Source organism: Myodes glareolus, chromosome 22 (genome assembly GCF_982192425.1).
Source record: "Myodes glareolus chromosome 22, mMyoGla1.1, whole genome shotgun sequence".
NCBI lineage: Eukaryota > Metazoa > Chordata > Mammalia > Rodentia > Cricetidae > Myodes > Myodes glareolus.
In genome coordinates, this window is record NC_142047.1 from 6861514 (window position 1) to 6877475 (window position 15962).

The 15962-nt window shown below is 42.2% G+C and overlaps 1 protein-coding gene and 1 long non-coding RNA gene across 2 annotated transcripts in view; both read right to left on the reverse strand.

The window, feature by feature from the left end:
- LOC125410626 (uncharacterized) overlaps positions 1–5412 on the reverse strand; it is a 42284-nt gene extending 36872 nt beyond the window's left edge. Inside the window, exon 1 of the long non-coding RNA XR_007235130.3 lies at positions 5244–5412. This is a non-coding gene — a long non-coding RNA (uncharacterized LOC125410626). The remainder of the gene's footprint in view (positions 1–5243) is intronic.
- A 2261-nt stretch (positions 5413–7673) lies between these two features.
- Positions 7674–15962, reverse strand: part of Ttc29 (tetratricopeptide repeat domain 29) — a 200306-nt gene continuing 192017 nt past the window's right edge. Inside the window, exons 12-13 of the mRNA XM_048450253.3 lie at positions 8545–8611; positions 7674–8046 (exon numbers count right to left, since the gene is read on the reverse strand). Of these exons, the coding sequence (XP_048306210.1) occupies positions 8016–8046; positions 8545–8611 (98 nt within the window). The 3' untranslated portion in view covers positions 7674–8015. The remainder of the gene's footprint in view (positions 8047–8544; positions 8612–15962) is intronic.

Below are 15962 nucleotides of genomic sequence, written 5' to 3' on the forward strand. Positions count from 1 at the left end.
TCAGCATTTGGTTCTGTTAGAAAAGTCTTGATAACCATTACAAACTCATTCAACACTTATCAACAGTCAGGTGAAATGATAGGTAAGAACAGGCAAAAAAAAGTGTGAAATGCAAAGGCATGATGGGAAAATGGCAAAGCCCTGTCACTGGTGCCCATGTCACAGGGACAAGCAGCCCCCCATCCTTGCTTCCCAGTTTGGTTCCTAATACTGCTAATTAAAGAGAATGGAGATGTGACGCAGTTGATTTAAAAATGTGGTTAATTTCTTTTTGGTGTGAGAATGAGATCCATCATTTTACACATTTAAGTCAAGCACTTTACCACCGAGCCAAATCCCCAGCCTGCTTCATGTGTTTATTGTGGAAAAACTTGCTTTAGACAATGGGGTCTATTTTGGTCATGATCAACTTGTATTTTCCTAACACTTCCAGGAAGCTTCCAGATTGGCGTATGCACTAGGGTGAGGGTTAGCCTGTCATTGAAAGTCCTTTCCTCTGCGTTTCTAGGGTCCTAGCCCATCCCTACATCCTAGGAGTCCGAGGACATCTTCTAGAGTAAGATGTTATCTCTCTATTGAATACCGTAGTAGAAAGCACAGGCCGCCCCCAGAAGAAAGCCCTTTGGGAACTTCCTGGAGACTCCTTGCTGCCACTGTTTGGTGTTCTTTTGGTGTTGAGCAACTCATGGCTGCTTGGACCTAACTTAAAGCCCCTATTTGCTTTCTTCAGAATATATAGTCGTTAGGTTCTTTGAAAAAGTTTTTTTGCTGTGTTGTGACAAAATATTTCTTTGCCAGCAGACTTAGCGGTGAAGGGGGAAGTGAATGAGTGTGAGGGATGACGCATGCGCACAGACACAAGGGGCTGGCAGGCATCGTTTGTGCTACACTCTGCCCTGGATCTCCTTTTTTACTTTGCCGCTGAGGTACTGAGACATGAATTCAGGCACACTATCTCTTCATAGAAATGATAGGCGGAACGGCACGCCCTAACGGTGCGTATTTACATAGAACACCCTTGTTCACTGTTTCCCCTCTGGCTCTTCTTAAACAAGCAATTTATTCTCAGCAGTTTTAAATTTAAAATCAATATTTCTAATAAAATAGCTTTACACTTTTCATCTTTATGTATAGACATGCATCGGAAGAGAATCCAAATGAGTTTAAACTGTAAAGACGAAAATGTTATAAAAACCATTCTGAGGACTAGATTTAGAGAGAGTGAAAGTTTCCCTTCATCATCTAGATTTTAAGAGCAAACTTGCTTTCAGGGAAATAAAGCAAAACAACTGATCACAGTAAAAAATGCATTTGGAGGCTAACGAGATGACTCGGGGGAGAGGTAGGTGCCATCAAGTCTAACCTGAATCCAGTTGCTGGGATCCGCAAAGGAGAAAGAGAGAACAGGCTCCTAAAAGTTTTCCACACAAATGCTGTGGTACTCACCCTCTGTCCCCAGTAAATAAAACATAACATAAAACCATTTTCAAAAGTTCATGCGGTAGTTTGGAAAGGATTTGAGCAGTTTGGTGTTTTTAGCACAAATACTGCCTGCTGGGGTGTGTACACCTAGCACTCCATACAGTCTCAACACCCACTCTGCCACTGTTCAACATCCAACAAAGGGCCCCAGCACTGAGAACTCTGTTGACAGCCTGCTTCAGAAACTCACCATGAGTGGAGAAGAGTCTGACAGCTCAGTGTGAGCATCAGAGCAGCCTGAAGGAGGCTGATACCCACATCCGGGACTCCACTGCAAATTTCTCAGCCTGTATTCCACTGAAGGAGAACATGCAGTGTCAGTTCCTGTGTGCTGCTTCTAAGTCTGTGTTTATGTGCATGTGTGCAGGTGTCTGCATAGGCCAGAAAAGAGAGCCCAGGGATCTCCATGAGTTGGAGCTACAGGTTGGGGCCATATGATCTGGGTGCTGGGAACCAACTCAAGACCTCTGGAAGAGCAGTACACTCTCTGACCCTCCAAGCCGTCCCTCAGGCCCTACTTAAAGTAACTGAGACTGCACTATTGAAGGCAATATATTTCCCATAGCTCTGGGGCTGGAGTCCTAAATGCAGGTTCTGACTAGTGAAGCCTGGTTCCTTGGCTTCCAAGATGGGGGTCCTATGGTTCTGTTCTTGAATGATGAGAAGCAGAGAGAAAATAGGGTTATGTCTGGGGCCTCTTTTGGAAGACATTAATCCTACCCAGGAGGACATGGTCTTTCTGTCATTGTCACTTAGTAAAGGCCCCACAAATATCATAGTGATGATCAAACTTATGAGCTTTAAAGAGACACAAAGCATTGAACAGCACAGACTGTATGAACACCCATCACATAAACCGTGTATCCTGGAAAATGAACAACACAGACTGTGTGCACACTCCTCATGTGAACCATGTATCCCGGAGAATGAACCGCACAGACTGTGCACACTCGTAATTTTGGAAGATCATCTTCATCACTCTCTTCTTGATTCTCTTTCTCTTTGTCCTGTCCCCCCATTTTTGTATATTGTTGTGTAGCACTCTAGTGTGTAAAACTACTACTGCTTAGTTAGCCTATCTTCCCTCAGTGGACACTGGGGATGCTTCTAAACTCTGAATCTAATTAAAATATTGTAATGAGAACTTGTGTGTCATTTCCCATTTCTTTAGGCATGTCTATAACATACATACTTGGACTAAAACCAATTCCATGGCCTTTGCATTAGAAGTTTTGGAAATAATAAAACATACCAGTACTTCATAAAAAAAGAAAGAAATAGGAAACTATAGCAAAAATCCACAACTCATAATAAACATATTAATAATAATTATGTATTCTAGAGGTTTTCAAGATGTGTCCTACAGACCTCTAGGCGTCTGAAAGGAACTTCCAGGCAATTGGAGGGATTAAGCTTATTTTTATATCTGTATGAAAATATCGCTAGTTTAATTACCATGTTATACCTGTACCAGTGATGGGGAAACTGGGCCGACTGCTCTAATCAGGGCAGTTACATTAGACTGCTGGGAGTGCAGCTGTGAGCAACAGCTGCCTTCCAGGCTGTAGGCAAAACATCTTCCTCTCCCTGAGCTTAAGATAAAGAAACCAGTTACAAGGAAAGCTGAAGAATGCATGGTTCTTTACTGAATCTCAACCCTTGAATCCACTTCACAGTGCGTGCTGTGTGACAAGTGGGGAGTCTGCACAGAGCCCCTCTGCATTGTGAGGCTAGGCTGTAGACTTCACTGTTCCCCTTTCCCCCCATTTTACCTCCAAGAGTGACTACCAGGATGTGTGTGGCAGACACTTTCTTCAAAATGAACAAAGTGAGTGTGTCACTTCAAGAAAATCAGTTGATACCTTTTTTTTGCTAGTAATAATTTGAGTTTTCAAATGAAAAAAAAACCATATTTTTAGAAACATGTTTCTTTCATCTTGAGCTTGCAAGCTTCAAAATACTTTCTGATGAGGGTTGAAGTGATATTATTGAATGCAATTAAAACATTGTATAAAGAAGTTGGTCAACATTTGAAAGAGCTGCTTAACTTTTTTGGACCAATATTTTCTAAAGGATTGATGCTTGATGCTATAAAAATCATGTCTGGCCAAAACGACAGCCTACAGAATGGGAAAAGATCTTCACTAAGCCCATATCACACAGAGGTCTGATCTCCAAAACATACAAGGAACTCAAGTATGCTCAATTGTACCACACAAGGACATGTGCTCAACTATGTTCATAGCAACATTGTTTGTCATAGCCAGAACCTGGAAATAACCTAAATGCCCCTCAATGGAAGAATGGGTAAGGAAAATGTGGTACATTTACACAATGGAGTACTACACAGCAGAAAAAATAACATCATCTTAAAATTTGCGGGCAAATGGATGGTCTAATAAACATCATTTTGAGTGAGATAACCCAGACCCAGAAAGACAATTATCACATGTATCATGTACTCACTCATAGGTAGTTTTTAAACATAGAGCAAAGAAAACCAGCCTACAACCCACACAATCCCAGAGAACTTAGACAACAATGAGGACACTAAGGGAGACATACATGGATCTACTCTACATGGGAAGTAGAAAAGACAAGATCTCCTGAGTAAATTGGGAGCATGGGGACTTTGGAAGAGGGTTGAAGGGGAGGAGAGAGGCAGGGAGGGGAGCAGAGAAAAATGTAGAGTTCAATAAAAATCAATTAAAAAAATCATGTCTGGCTGGGCTGGGGATGTAGCTCAGCTGGAAGACTTAGCTTAGTGCACACCATGTCCTGAGTGTGATTTCCTGGCATGGCTAAAATTGAGTGTGTTTTTGCATGTCTTTAAACCCAGCATTCAGGATATAGAGGTGGGAAGATCAGACGTTCGAGGTCATTCTCTATTACCTAGGGAAGTGCCTGAGACAGACCCTATCTTAGAAAAAGAAAAAGAAAAACAAAAACATAAAAACTATCGTGCATGGTTCAAATACAAAGCAAACAGGAAAAGTTCACTGCTGTGGCTCCAAATTATATACTGCAATGAACATTTTAGAATTTTTTTTGGTCAAATATGGGGATTTTTGAAGGAGACTATCAGCAGCATTTGAAGATCTGTTAATGCCTGCCTCCAGCTGCTAGTGTTTGTGGGGGTGCACGTTCTCCAGAATAATCTGTTGTGAGATATTCTTTATTTGAATCCACAGAGATCCTCCTACCTCTGCCTCCTGAGTACTGGCTTTTATTCTTTCCTTCAGGACCCACCAGTAAGCATACCCCCCACCCCCACCCTCCCCCACCCCCCCACCCTCCTCCACCCCTGGTTCAGTTGAGTGCTTTTCCAATGGAGAACCACATTGAAGCCGGCATTGGCTAGGAGGGCTTGCTGCCCGAGACTGCCCTTCAGTGCTGCAAGTGGCAAGAAAGTATCAGTATCAGTAACAGAGGACATTTGCTCATTTCCTCTCTGAATGCTTTAGATACAGGCAAATGAAAGATTGGAGATGAGAATGTAGGCATGGATGGGTATGGTACGACATACGATTCTGTGTAGGAGACATGCTTGGTTATATGCTCCCTTTTAAGAACATGCCTTCATTTAATATTAGATTCAATATTGCATTTTTTTTGCCCTTGTTTTAATGTTATGGCTTCTGGAAGGCTAACCAGTCAAATACCTACGTCAGCTGACGTCCATAGACATTTTGCAGGATCTGCAATGTAATGAAAACCTCACCATTTCATCAATGTGTGCTTTCTTCCTTTGGTGGAAATACCTTGAGTGGGCTTCCTGGGTCATAGGCAGGGGCTTAGGCTGTAAGGTGCCGCTGAAGAACTTTCAGACGAAGCTGCGCCGTTCTTCCGCACCTACCACTTTGAGCAGTCCGATCACCAGGCACCCCTGTCAGCACTCGGCGTCACTGGCTGTTTAACCGTTTTAACAGACCTATAGTGACACCTCTCTGTTGTCTGAATGTGCCATTTCCTATGACTAACAGTGACCAGGCAGATTTTTCTTGGTTTATTGCCACAGGAGTGTTTTTTTTTTTTTTTTTTTTTTTTTTTTTTTTTTTTTTGTGCTGAGAAGCCTACTCAAGTTTCCCCTTATATGTTGAATTACATTTTCTCTTATTATTGGGCTATAAAAGTTCTTTATATATTCTCAGGTCTAGTCCTTTACCAGACGGTGCTGCAAATGGCTGGTATCAGTATCTTGTCTTCTCTCCTTCAGAGTTTCCCATTTTATCACTTTTGCCCTGTCTTTCTTTTCTTTTCTTTCTTTCTTTCTTTCCTTCCTTCCTTCCTTCCTTCCTTCCTTCCTTCCTTCCTTCCTTTCTTTCTTTCTTTCTTTCTTTCTTTCCTTTCTCTCTTTTCCTTCCTTTCCCTCTCTGTCTCCTCCCCTCTCTTACCTCCTCCTTCCCTCTTTGCTCTTCTCTCACCCTCTCCCTTTTCCCTCCTTCCTCCCTCTCTCCCTTTCTTTTCTCTCTCTCTTAACTTTGTTTTTAATTCTTTTGAATGTATAGATGTGGAATTTTTGGATCCTATGACAGTTGGATCCAATAGCCTATAACCTATAATAACTCTATTGGAGCCCTGCCATACTGTCCCTTGTGACGTTCTGTTCCATCCCACCAGCTTGACTACTATTTTCTGTATGTTTTTTTAAAGTTTTTTTAATAACTTTTTTATTTTTTTCATGTGCATTTGTGTTTGTCCTGCATGCATGTCTGTGTGAAGGTGTTGGATAAGCTGCCATGCAGGTGCTGGGAGTTGAATCTGCATCCTCTGGAAGAACAGCCAGTGATCAACTGCTGAGTCATCTTTCCATCCTGTATGGTTTTAGGATTTCTATTTCTTTCTTCTATGAATCATCTCTTTGGGGTTGTCTCTTTCTGTTAGGTTGTATTTCATTTCATCTTTCTTTTTATTAAATTACATATTATTATAAAACTATAAAAACAAATTATTATTTGTGTTTTATAAAAACTATCTTCTTGCTGTTGTAACCTCATCTCCCACTCTGTTGCTGGTCTTTTAATTTCGTTTTGTTACAATTATTCATGTTATTTATGCGTTTTGAAAGAGGGTCTCACACCAGGTAGTCAGGGCTGGCCTGGAACTTTCTGTGTAGAACAGATTGACCTTGGACTTATTTTTGACAGGGTCTTACTATGTAGCACTAGCGGGAACTTTCTTTGTAGATCTTGCCGGCCTTGAACTCAGACATTCTCCTGCTTCTACTTCCTGAGTGTTGGCATTAAAGGTGCAAGCTATCACACATGGCTCACCATCATTTCAAAATGCCTTCCTTATTATATGTTTAAGATTTTAAAGTTAATTGTCCCCACCCTGGTCCCGGTTCACCCTGTCTGTCAATTTCTGGACAGCAGCTCCTTTTAGAAGGAGCAAGTAGGACATTTTTGGAGAAAGAAGACCTGATTTCTCAGGCAGTTCTATGGTCAGTGACTGCTAGTTACGCACTCAACACTTCTTCAGGTTCCATTGTGGTGTCCTGAGAGTGCCAACCGCCTGAAGGAGAGCAGACAGCAAGGGCAGGCCTGAAGGAGGGCAGACAGTAAGGGCAGGCCTGAAGGAGGGCTCACACTCACATTTTAATTCTAATTTTAGGGTAAGAACCAAAAGACATGACCAGGGACTGGGTGCTGCGGAAATTGACTTACAAGCCACAAGAGCTGTTCCCCTTCCTGTGCATTCCCTAGGCTTTCTGGTGTGGGCATCGGATCATCTTTATCATATTGTTGCTGAACCAGTCCACTTTTTGGGCTGATAGTAGGCACACCTGAACACCTCTGACCACTTCCAGGATTAGTCTCTGCTCTGCAATTGCAAAACAGGAAAGGAAGCAGAACTAGAGTAGACCCTGAGCGCACTGAAAGAGAATACAGTCTTTATTCTTGGTAGTGTACTACCGTGATGGATTCACCTGAGCGGTCCATATGTTTCCAAGGTAACCGTTTCAGCTACCTCCGTTCAGTCACAAGCATGCCAACAAAGGTTCCTGAGATCAAAGGGTTTCTCTTACTGTCTCAAATGTACATGTGTATACTAGGTCAGGATCTATCAGCTAAACCTGCCATTAATCCAAGTTTCCACACACCAAGCAAACTGAGCAGCGCTTAGCCATATTGTTCAAGCACACCTTGGACTGCTTAGGACCCTTTGTGCACTGGGACATTTCCCTGGAATTTTAGCAAATACTATCATATATTTATTCAGCATGAATGGTTTCATTAACTTGGAAATATTTACAATCAGGAATAATTAAAATTTGGTTCTTGGATGCCATGACTTCTTGGGTAGTAGCGGGTAAGAGGATACATTTTAGTTTATTTTATGAGTAACTCTTGATCTTCCTAACCAGGTGAGCTGTTCTTCATCGTCCTAAACTTGCCGTAGTCACTGCAGCACAAAGTTCAATAAAAGCAACTGTAACTCCTTTATAGCTCTGTATCACTCCTCACACGCTCCCCTCAGATGAAGCCGAAGTCTAAGGCTCTCAGTCTCTTCTCGCCTTGATGTTGGGTCACTTAAGCTTCATTTAATTGATTATCTGGGGATCTGAAATAAAATAAATGATAAGATTAACTTTTGCATTGTGCTACAAAGTTAAAAACAACTTACTTTCAAAGAAATTTTTGCTTTCTGTGTTTAAAAACATACCTTGAAGATGAAAAGTACTTAAAGTATGAAATATTTCAAAGTGAGTCTGGGGTGTTTAGGGACAGTGTGCCAGTGTTAGCTCACTGAGACCAGGCGACCAGGCGAGGTGGGTGTGCTTGGGGACCAGGCAGGCGGTTCAGCGCCTGAGAACACTGTTTAATACCCGGGTTTGGTTCCCAGAATTCACATGGTGGCTCACAACTATATGATATTCCACTTCCAGGGGATCTGATGCCTTTTTCTGGCCTCCTAGGGCATTAGGCATACACATGGTGCACATACATAGATGCAGATGGAAACTTACACTCCAAAGTAAAACAAAAAATAAAAAAGAGATTACGTTTAGTATCCCAAACAAAATTGGCACTTAGTAAAAAGTTTTTATTTGTTTGGTACCTTCTTATTTCTTCCTGATTATCTGAGTATTGACATATGTTATCCTCTGTGGGTCTTCTAGACTCTCCTGAAGGAAAAAGAAAAAAAAAATCAAAGTTTTCTTGAATAGTTTATATTTATTGTGAACTGGTGTTCATCCCATTGAACGAGAGTCAAAACCACCCACCCAAATATTTTTGTTGAATTAAGCAAGTTTTATTTTCTGTCAGACACGGTTATCCCCCTAAAGCGGAGTTTGAGAGAGCAGCCCCGCTTTCAGGAGAAATGAGGTTTTTATAGCGACAGAACAGCAAGGCTAGGGAGCTTCTTTCTTTCTCTCTCTTTCTTTCTTTCTTTCTTTCTTTCTTTCTTTCTTTCTTTCTTTCTTTTTGTTTTTTGTTTTTTGTTTTTCGAGACAGGGTTTCTCTGTAGCTTTGGAACCTGTCTTGGAACTAGCTCTTGTAGCCCAGACTGGGCTTGAACTCACAGAGATCCATCCGCCTGCTTCTGCCTGGGATTAAAGGCGTGCTCCACCACCACCCGGCAAGGCCAGGGAGCTTCTAAGGGATTTTGTTTATGTAGGAACTTGGCAACACATTTCAAAATTGTTTGGCAGAGCATCTTACCAGGGTGTAAATCAGGCTACAGGGTACGGAGCATGTTAGGTTCCGGAAAATGGGCCAAGACCTGGCCAATCCCAGGTTTTACAGAAAACAGGAAGAAACTTATTTTTAACTTTTAACAAGATAGCTTCTAATCTTAAGATGGAGTCAGACTAGTCAATCATTGCAAATGTCTTTTCAGGGACTGCAGTCTTTAGCACTTAAATACTAAAGGTGCACGTATGTATCCCTAAGGCAGGTTGGGTGGTCCAAAGACGGCCTCAACCATATCTCCCATTTCACATTCCTGTAGCATGACCTTTTCAGTCTCCCACCAAGAAATTCAGTCTCTTTTTCTTCTCTTGAACTACCCTTCAGGATTTAAAAATCAACAGTCACATTAGAGGTGGCCATACACATGACTTCCAAGGCTAGCTCAGAAGCGCAGAAGTCACCATGTCCATGACTTCCAAGCCTATCTCAGAAGAGGCCTGCAAGCTCCCTGCTGGCCCCAATGCTCCAGTGTGTGAGCAAGCCCGTCTTTGACCTTCCCAACGACCTCATTTGTCATCTAAGTATGACGTAAGTTGCCTAACTGCTATCTATCCAAATCCTGCCTGAAATTTTAACTTACAGAATTCTGTGATGTGATTAAAATAACACTGGGCAGGCACTGCTGCTGGTAAGATGGACTGTTAAAATGGTGCTCAGAAACCACGCTAATTTAGATATAGTATAAATTACCCAAATAATGAAGTCAAATGTGACAAGTCTGTCTGTATGTCTGTCTGCTTATATCAACCTGCTATGTAACTTTCACATTCTCTCTTTTGCTTTTGACTTGAGTCCATCCTTGCCGGTGACAGTTTTCAGATGACTTCACTTCCTGTGTTCTATATCTGCATGTGGGAAATACAAAACTTGATATACTATTAACAACACACTATCACCCCATTTCCTGAAATTCCTTTCATGTTTCTGTTTGGAGAGTCCGGAAGCCCTTTTAGTCCCCTTTTCTTGCTACTGGCTCTGGAGATGGATACAGATCTATGTTGACTGCATTCCTGTAGATCATTTGTCCTTTCTCTTCTCATTCTAACCCCCTTGCCAGGTTATACAACCAACCATTCATGCTCAGTGCTCTCCAACTCTAAGTAGCATGTTTGTTCTCAGTGTGAACTATCCCACTTTGGGTGGGAATCCCTAAAGCTTCTGACCACTTCGCTCTTTGTGTTAGGTTTATGGACACAACCAGTAGAAGCACTATTCGTACTTTCCTTTAAACACTCTTAGTTTGTTTCGTCTTTGTTCCTATTAAATGACCTTTTAGCTCCTGCATTTTCTCAGCCTTCCACTTGAATATTCATTCTCATCCAGTGACTTATTTTCCAGTTCCATATTGGAAATGAACAACGCTAGGAAGGACGTTCTACAGACTGTGCTGCGGGAGTGACACCTGTATGTGTGCTGTGCTCGCTCTTCCCTCCTGGCACTGCAGAGGAGCTGCTGGCGCCTGTATGTGTGCTGTGCTCGCTCTTCCCTCCTGGCACTGCAGAGGAGCTGCTGGCGCTCCTTCCCTACATCTTCTCATTCTTGTGCACACAAAGCACAACTCCCGCCATCGCTTCTGCTTTTCATGTAGTGGGCTATTTGGTACATGATCCAACACCTGTTTAGCAGCAACTTTTGGGCTTCCTTTGGCTGACAGTTTAAGAAAGGCTGCAGTTTGCCATGGGTAAAGCCAGGAAGGGGAGGTGACTGTAGTCACGAAGCAGAGGAGACAGGAAGTGGGACTGGGCTAAAAAAACCTTAAGGCCCACTCTTAGTGATTCACTCCCTCCCCTCAGCAAGGCTCCTCCTCCTAAAGACTTCATGAACTTTCTAAACAGCACAGCTAAGCCATAGGAAAAAGTGCTCAGACTTCACACTCAGATCACAATGCTTTGCTTTCTAGTAGATCTTTCTATCTGTGTATTTGCTATTTTACAGAGTTTATGTCTCTAGGTTCCCAGGAACAGATATGCATAGAAAGTTATATGTACTGCACACAAGACCAGTGTTAGTCATTGGGCATGGCTTCTTTTTGCCTTTCTCCCTTTCCTCAGTCTCATTCATTTATTCATTCATTCATGGCTTGTTTGTTTAAATGACGTAGCCTTAGCTGTCTTAGGACTGGCCTTGAACTCATAGCGAGCCTCTGGTATCTCTGCCTCCCAAGCCCTGGGATTGAAGACACACCATGTGGCACTCAGCCCACCTTTTCCTCAGTCTGAAATGTGAAATACTCACTTTGTCATTCAGATTCTGTCTTCCAAGGATGGACAAGACTTTGATGCAATAGTTCTCAACTGTAGGAGGGGTAGCTTTGTTCACCTATAGGACATTTGGAAATTTCTGGAGATGTTTTTCTTGTTGTAACTGATAGGAGGAAGTACTACTGGAATTTAGCAAAAAGAAGACCTGATGTGTTTTCTTCAGGGTCCAGCGACACACATGACAGGCAAGCCCTATCCTTAGAGATGATCCTTTCAATAAAGTTGAGAAACCTTGCCCCAGAAGCGGGTGGGGCATGGAGAGCAATAAGTCAGAAAATCAGCACCTCCAAGTGCCCATGCTGCTCCGCCATATGTGAAGAGTGTTCACTGCAAGGGAGAAATGCGTGCCCGTAGTCTTACGCCACTGTGCGTCTAGGCTTGCTATGGGAGGAGCACAGCCTTTCTCATAATAATGCCCCACTATTCTCTTTGAGACAGTGTCTCATTGTGTACCCCTGGCTGCACCCCTTGAACTCTCTTACGTATTCTAGGCTGGCCTTTAATTCAGAGATCTGCCTGCCTCTGTCTCCCTAGGGCTGGGATTAAAGGTGTGTACCACTATGCCTGGCTGCTTTGGTTTAGATAAGAGCCCCTTATGACTTTTCAGTTAAATGTTTCCACTGAAAACATGGAAATACCCTAGTATCTTTAGACAGGGTTTCAAGCAAGGTGAGCTCCACAGAACTGGGGACTTGACTCCATCACTGCCAAAGCACTCAATTTTAGTTCTAATCTAGGACTATTCTCAAATTTGCTTTGTAGTCAAAGATAGCCTTACATTTCTGATTTCCTACCTTGACCTCCTGAGTACTGGGATTGCAGACATGTACCACCACAATGGATGAGTTTATACGGTGCTAGGAACTGAATCCAGGACTTTGCATATTCTAGGCAAGCACTCTACCGACTGAGCTACATCTCCTGTCCATGGTTTTTGCTCTAGTGTCTTAGATTCATCATTCTTTTTAGTGTGGTGAATGAAACCGTGAGGTAGACTACAGAAGTCTCCTTTGGAGTTGTCAAGTTTGGTTTCAGTCATTTGGGATTGATCCATTTCCCTCTGCTGAAGGAAGATGGTGTTTATTCTGGAATATTGTCTGTGAAGATTCTTGGAGAATAGCTACATATGTTACTAATATTCTATTCCAGCTCTAGTGGAATACAAAGATGTTCCATGCTGTCTGTGTTAAGAAAGAAATCTTGGTGATGGCTAATTCACGGTTGGGAATCCTTCCCCTTCAAGTGTTCTGATCCTCTGTTGAAGCCACTTGAAGCCAGGTGAGCACCACAGGACTGGTGACTCCATCTTTGCTGGGGCACATTTTTGGTCCTAGTCTAGGTTTTGGACTATGGGTCTGACTTAGGGTAGGATTTGAAATGTTTCATCTGCAGGGCTTCAAAGCAGGAAGACCGAACCCATAGTCAACAGGAGCCCATGGAAAGCTATAGAGAGCTCAGGTGTGACATTGTGCCTACCCTCTTCCATGTCTGCAGAAATGAGCATTTTTCTTTTGCTAACAGTGTAAACTATATATTCTTTCAAGTGGGCAGCGGGAAGACAAGATTCATCCTGCCGTCTAGTTTATTCTGTGACAGAACAAGCTGGACAGCATTGAATGGCCTTCATCTTTCTTATCCCTTTGTTTGAAAGCAGTGCTGTATAATCCTTACAAAGCATAGTGTGGGGAATAAATTTGCGCTCAAAGATCTGTCCTGTAGGTAAGTTTGGACTGAAATGGAACAGACACTCTCTGGCAGTTTGGTGACTAGATAAGTGAATGAATTTTTAAAATTTTGTCATGCAAAACATTTTAGTGGTCATATCTTAGAAAAGGGTAAATCATAACTCATAGTAAAGGTTGTGCCAGGGTTTATAGACTAGACCCCTGGTAATGGATTCAACCTTTCCACAACAAATCAAAAGTATTGTTGTGTGCTCACATGAATATACGGTAGTCATTACCTTAAATTTAAAACGCATAGAAGCAGCAAACCCAGAGAGCAGGGTGTGAAGGCTGCACCGGACCAGTGTGCTCTGCAGAGAATTTCTTCATGCGGGCTTTGCCTGGCTGAAATATGCGCTGCAGTTCAAAGCTAAAGGGATTACTTTTGAATAGTCACTGCAGAGGTTGATTACATCCGTCTATCATATTTAGCTGGACCCTGCAGGCTATTATTCCGTTAGCTGTGCTGGCCCTGCCATTGTCAAAACGTTGATCACCTAATGTTAAAAGATCATGCTTTCTGTTGACCTTATCAAAATGCTTCAAAAAATTTGTTAAAAAAATAAAACTTCGATTATGCATTATAAAGTTGATTAAGGACAGATACCATGAATAAAATGGTCCTATTTTCTGGAGAGCCTTAGAAGTCTGTCAGTGTTGAAGATGAGATTTTTTTTTTGTCTTTCAACACATTTTATTTGAAACCACATACTTAATTTCAGGAGAAATGACACCTCCATTTCACTGATAGTAATGTCTTGAAAATAGATTTCTCAGGAAAGGGGTCCATTTCTTTCCGAGCATGCATTTAAATCACACAAGATTAACACAGAGAAATAAGCATCGCACCAGTGGCAACAGTGTGTCTGTGACGCTCTGCCCCTAGCACGGCTTCACAATGTGGTTTTCCTGGAGAACAGACTTGCTTTGTTGAGAAATGCACACAGAAAATGAAAATTTGCTACTCACATTTGGTAAGCAGAAAATTCTTTTTAGTAAATGTATAGATATTGAGAAGTAGGTTTTTATTACTTAAAACAACATATACACAGTTTCATTAGGATCACATTACAAAAACTGTCTCCTAGGAACAAAGATGGCTGAGAAACCAGCCCCTGCACAGCGACGCCTTCAATTACGATCTTGGAAATGGTGCTGGCTTGGCACACTTGCAGGTGCTCTCTGGCATGGTCTCCCTTAACTGATGGTGTGTGAAACGGCTGGACAGGGACACAGGCTGTGATCCTGGAACACAGCCAGGTGCTAATTTTGGCCCCTTAGCACTGTTCGCCTCTCAACAGAATTTCTCAGTATGTGGAAATTACAAATATTTTTTGTTCTTGCTTGAGCTTAGCTTCTGACTTGACTTTCACAGTAGAGGAGTGGCAATCAGTGAGCAAGAAAGAGATGTTGTGCTCAGCTGGGCTCTGGTGACCCTTTAATGAAGTGTTAGTAAGAGATAAAGACGGGGCTACCTAAGGATATCAAAGGCCTTTGGTATAAACCAAAGAAAGTTGCCGTCCCATATGATTCCTAAGGCTAAGATTTAGAAAGAGGATTACCTGATAGAAGCAGTTAGACCTGAGCAAAAGTAGGGAAGTTGGAATAACAGAAATCAGATTTCCCTTTATCTAGAGTCCTCTTTCCCAAAAAACAAAAACAAACTCCACATCTGAATAAGATGTAGAACCTATTAGTTTTGAACATTGGCATCAAGAACAAAATCCTAGGTCACTCAAGGGTGGAGAACCGGCAGCGGGAGTCTCAGTTGTCTTGGATTCTTTCTTTGATTCAGTTTTCAGGCTTCAGCCTGAGGGGCTGGAAACCCAGGAGCCCATCACAATCCCTGAGTTGAAGGCATCGATGGTCTGGAGAGTCTAGGGATACCCAGCCAACCAGAGCTTATAACTTGTGCTCCAGTGGACTGAAGGTCTGTGTCCCCAGGATGTCTAAGAAGAAGCCTACTCAAGATGAAGGACCTAGTGGTGTGGCCTTTGGAAGGCAATTAGATCATGAGGGAGGAACCTCAAAGATAGATGAGTACACTTGTAACTAAAGACAGGAGACAGATGTGAAGTTACAGAGAGTCCCTTTGCAAAGCTGTGAAGGATGCTCAGCAGAAACTCACCATGCCAGCACTCTGACCTCAGACTTCCTAAGTTCCAAACTGCAAGAATAGGGTTATTAAATTGTGTTATATTATATTTTCTTTACCATATTATATTACATGCTGATGAGACTAAGGCCATCGGTAACAGAGCAGGCCAAACAGACTGAGAGAGGCTATCAGTGAGCAAAAAGCCAGAGATGAGAAGGCTGAAGATCTGGACAGGTAAATTAAACCTCAAGTATTTACACAAGTACATATCAGGGTCTTTAGTCTGGAGCCGGAGAAAGAAAACACCATGCGGACACAGAATAAAGGGCACGGTGTCCACAGAAAACTGCGACGGTTATTGACAGCCATATCAGGTCACTTCCTGTTGCACAGGATGTTGGGTCTTGCCTCATTGTGGATAAGCGTTAACCCAACACTTGACCACACTCTGACCCTCTATAGCAGATCATAAAGTAAGCTCTTTAAGACCAAATTGCTTCCAGGTTACTTTATTGCATATCTGACCAAAGCTTAAAAATATTTATGGGAATAGAAAACTACATAGCACCAAGAAAGGTTCAAGTTTGTAGTGGCTGATATTTAGAAAAAATTTACAGTATATACAGATTAAAAGGTATAATGAAGAGAAAAATCAATTATTCAAATTGACACAGTCTTTAGGATTAAAATGGTTACTATA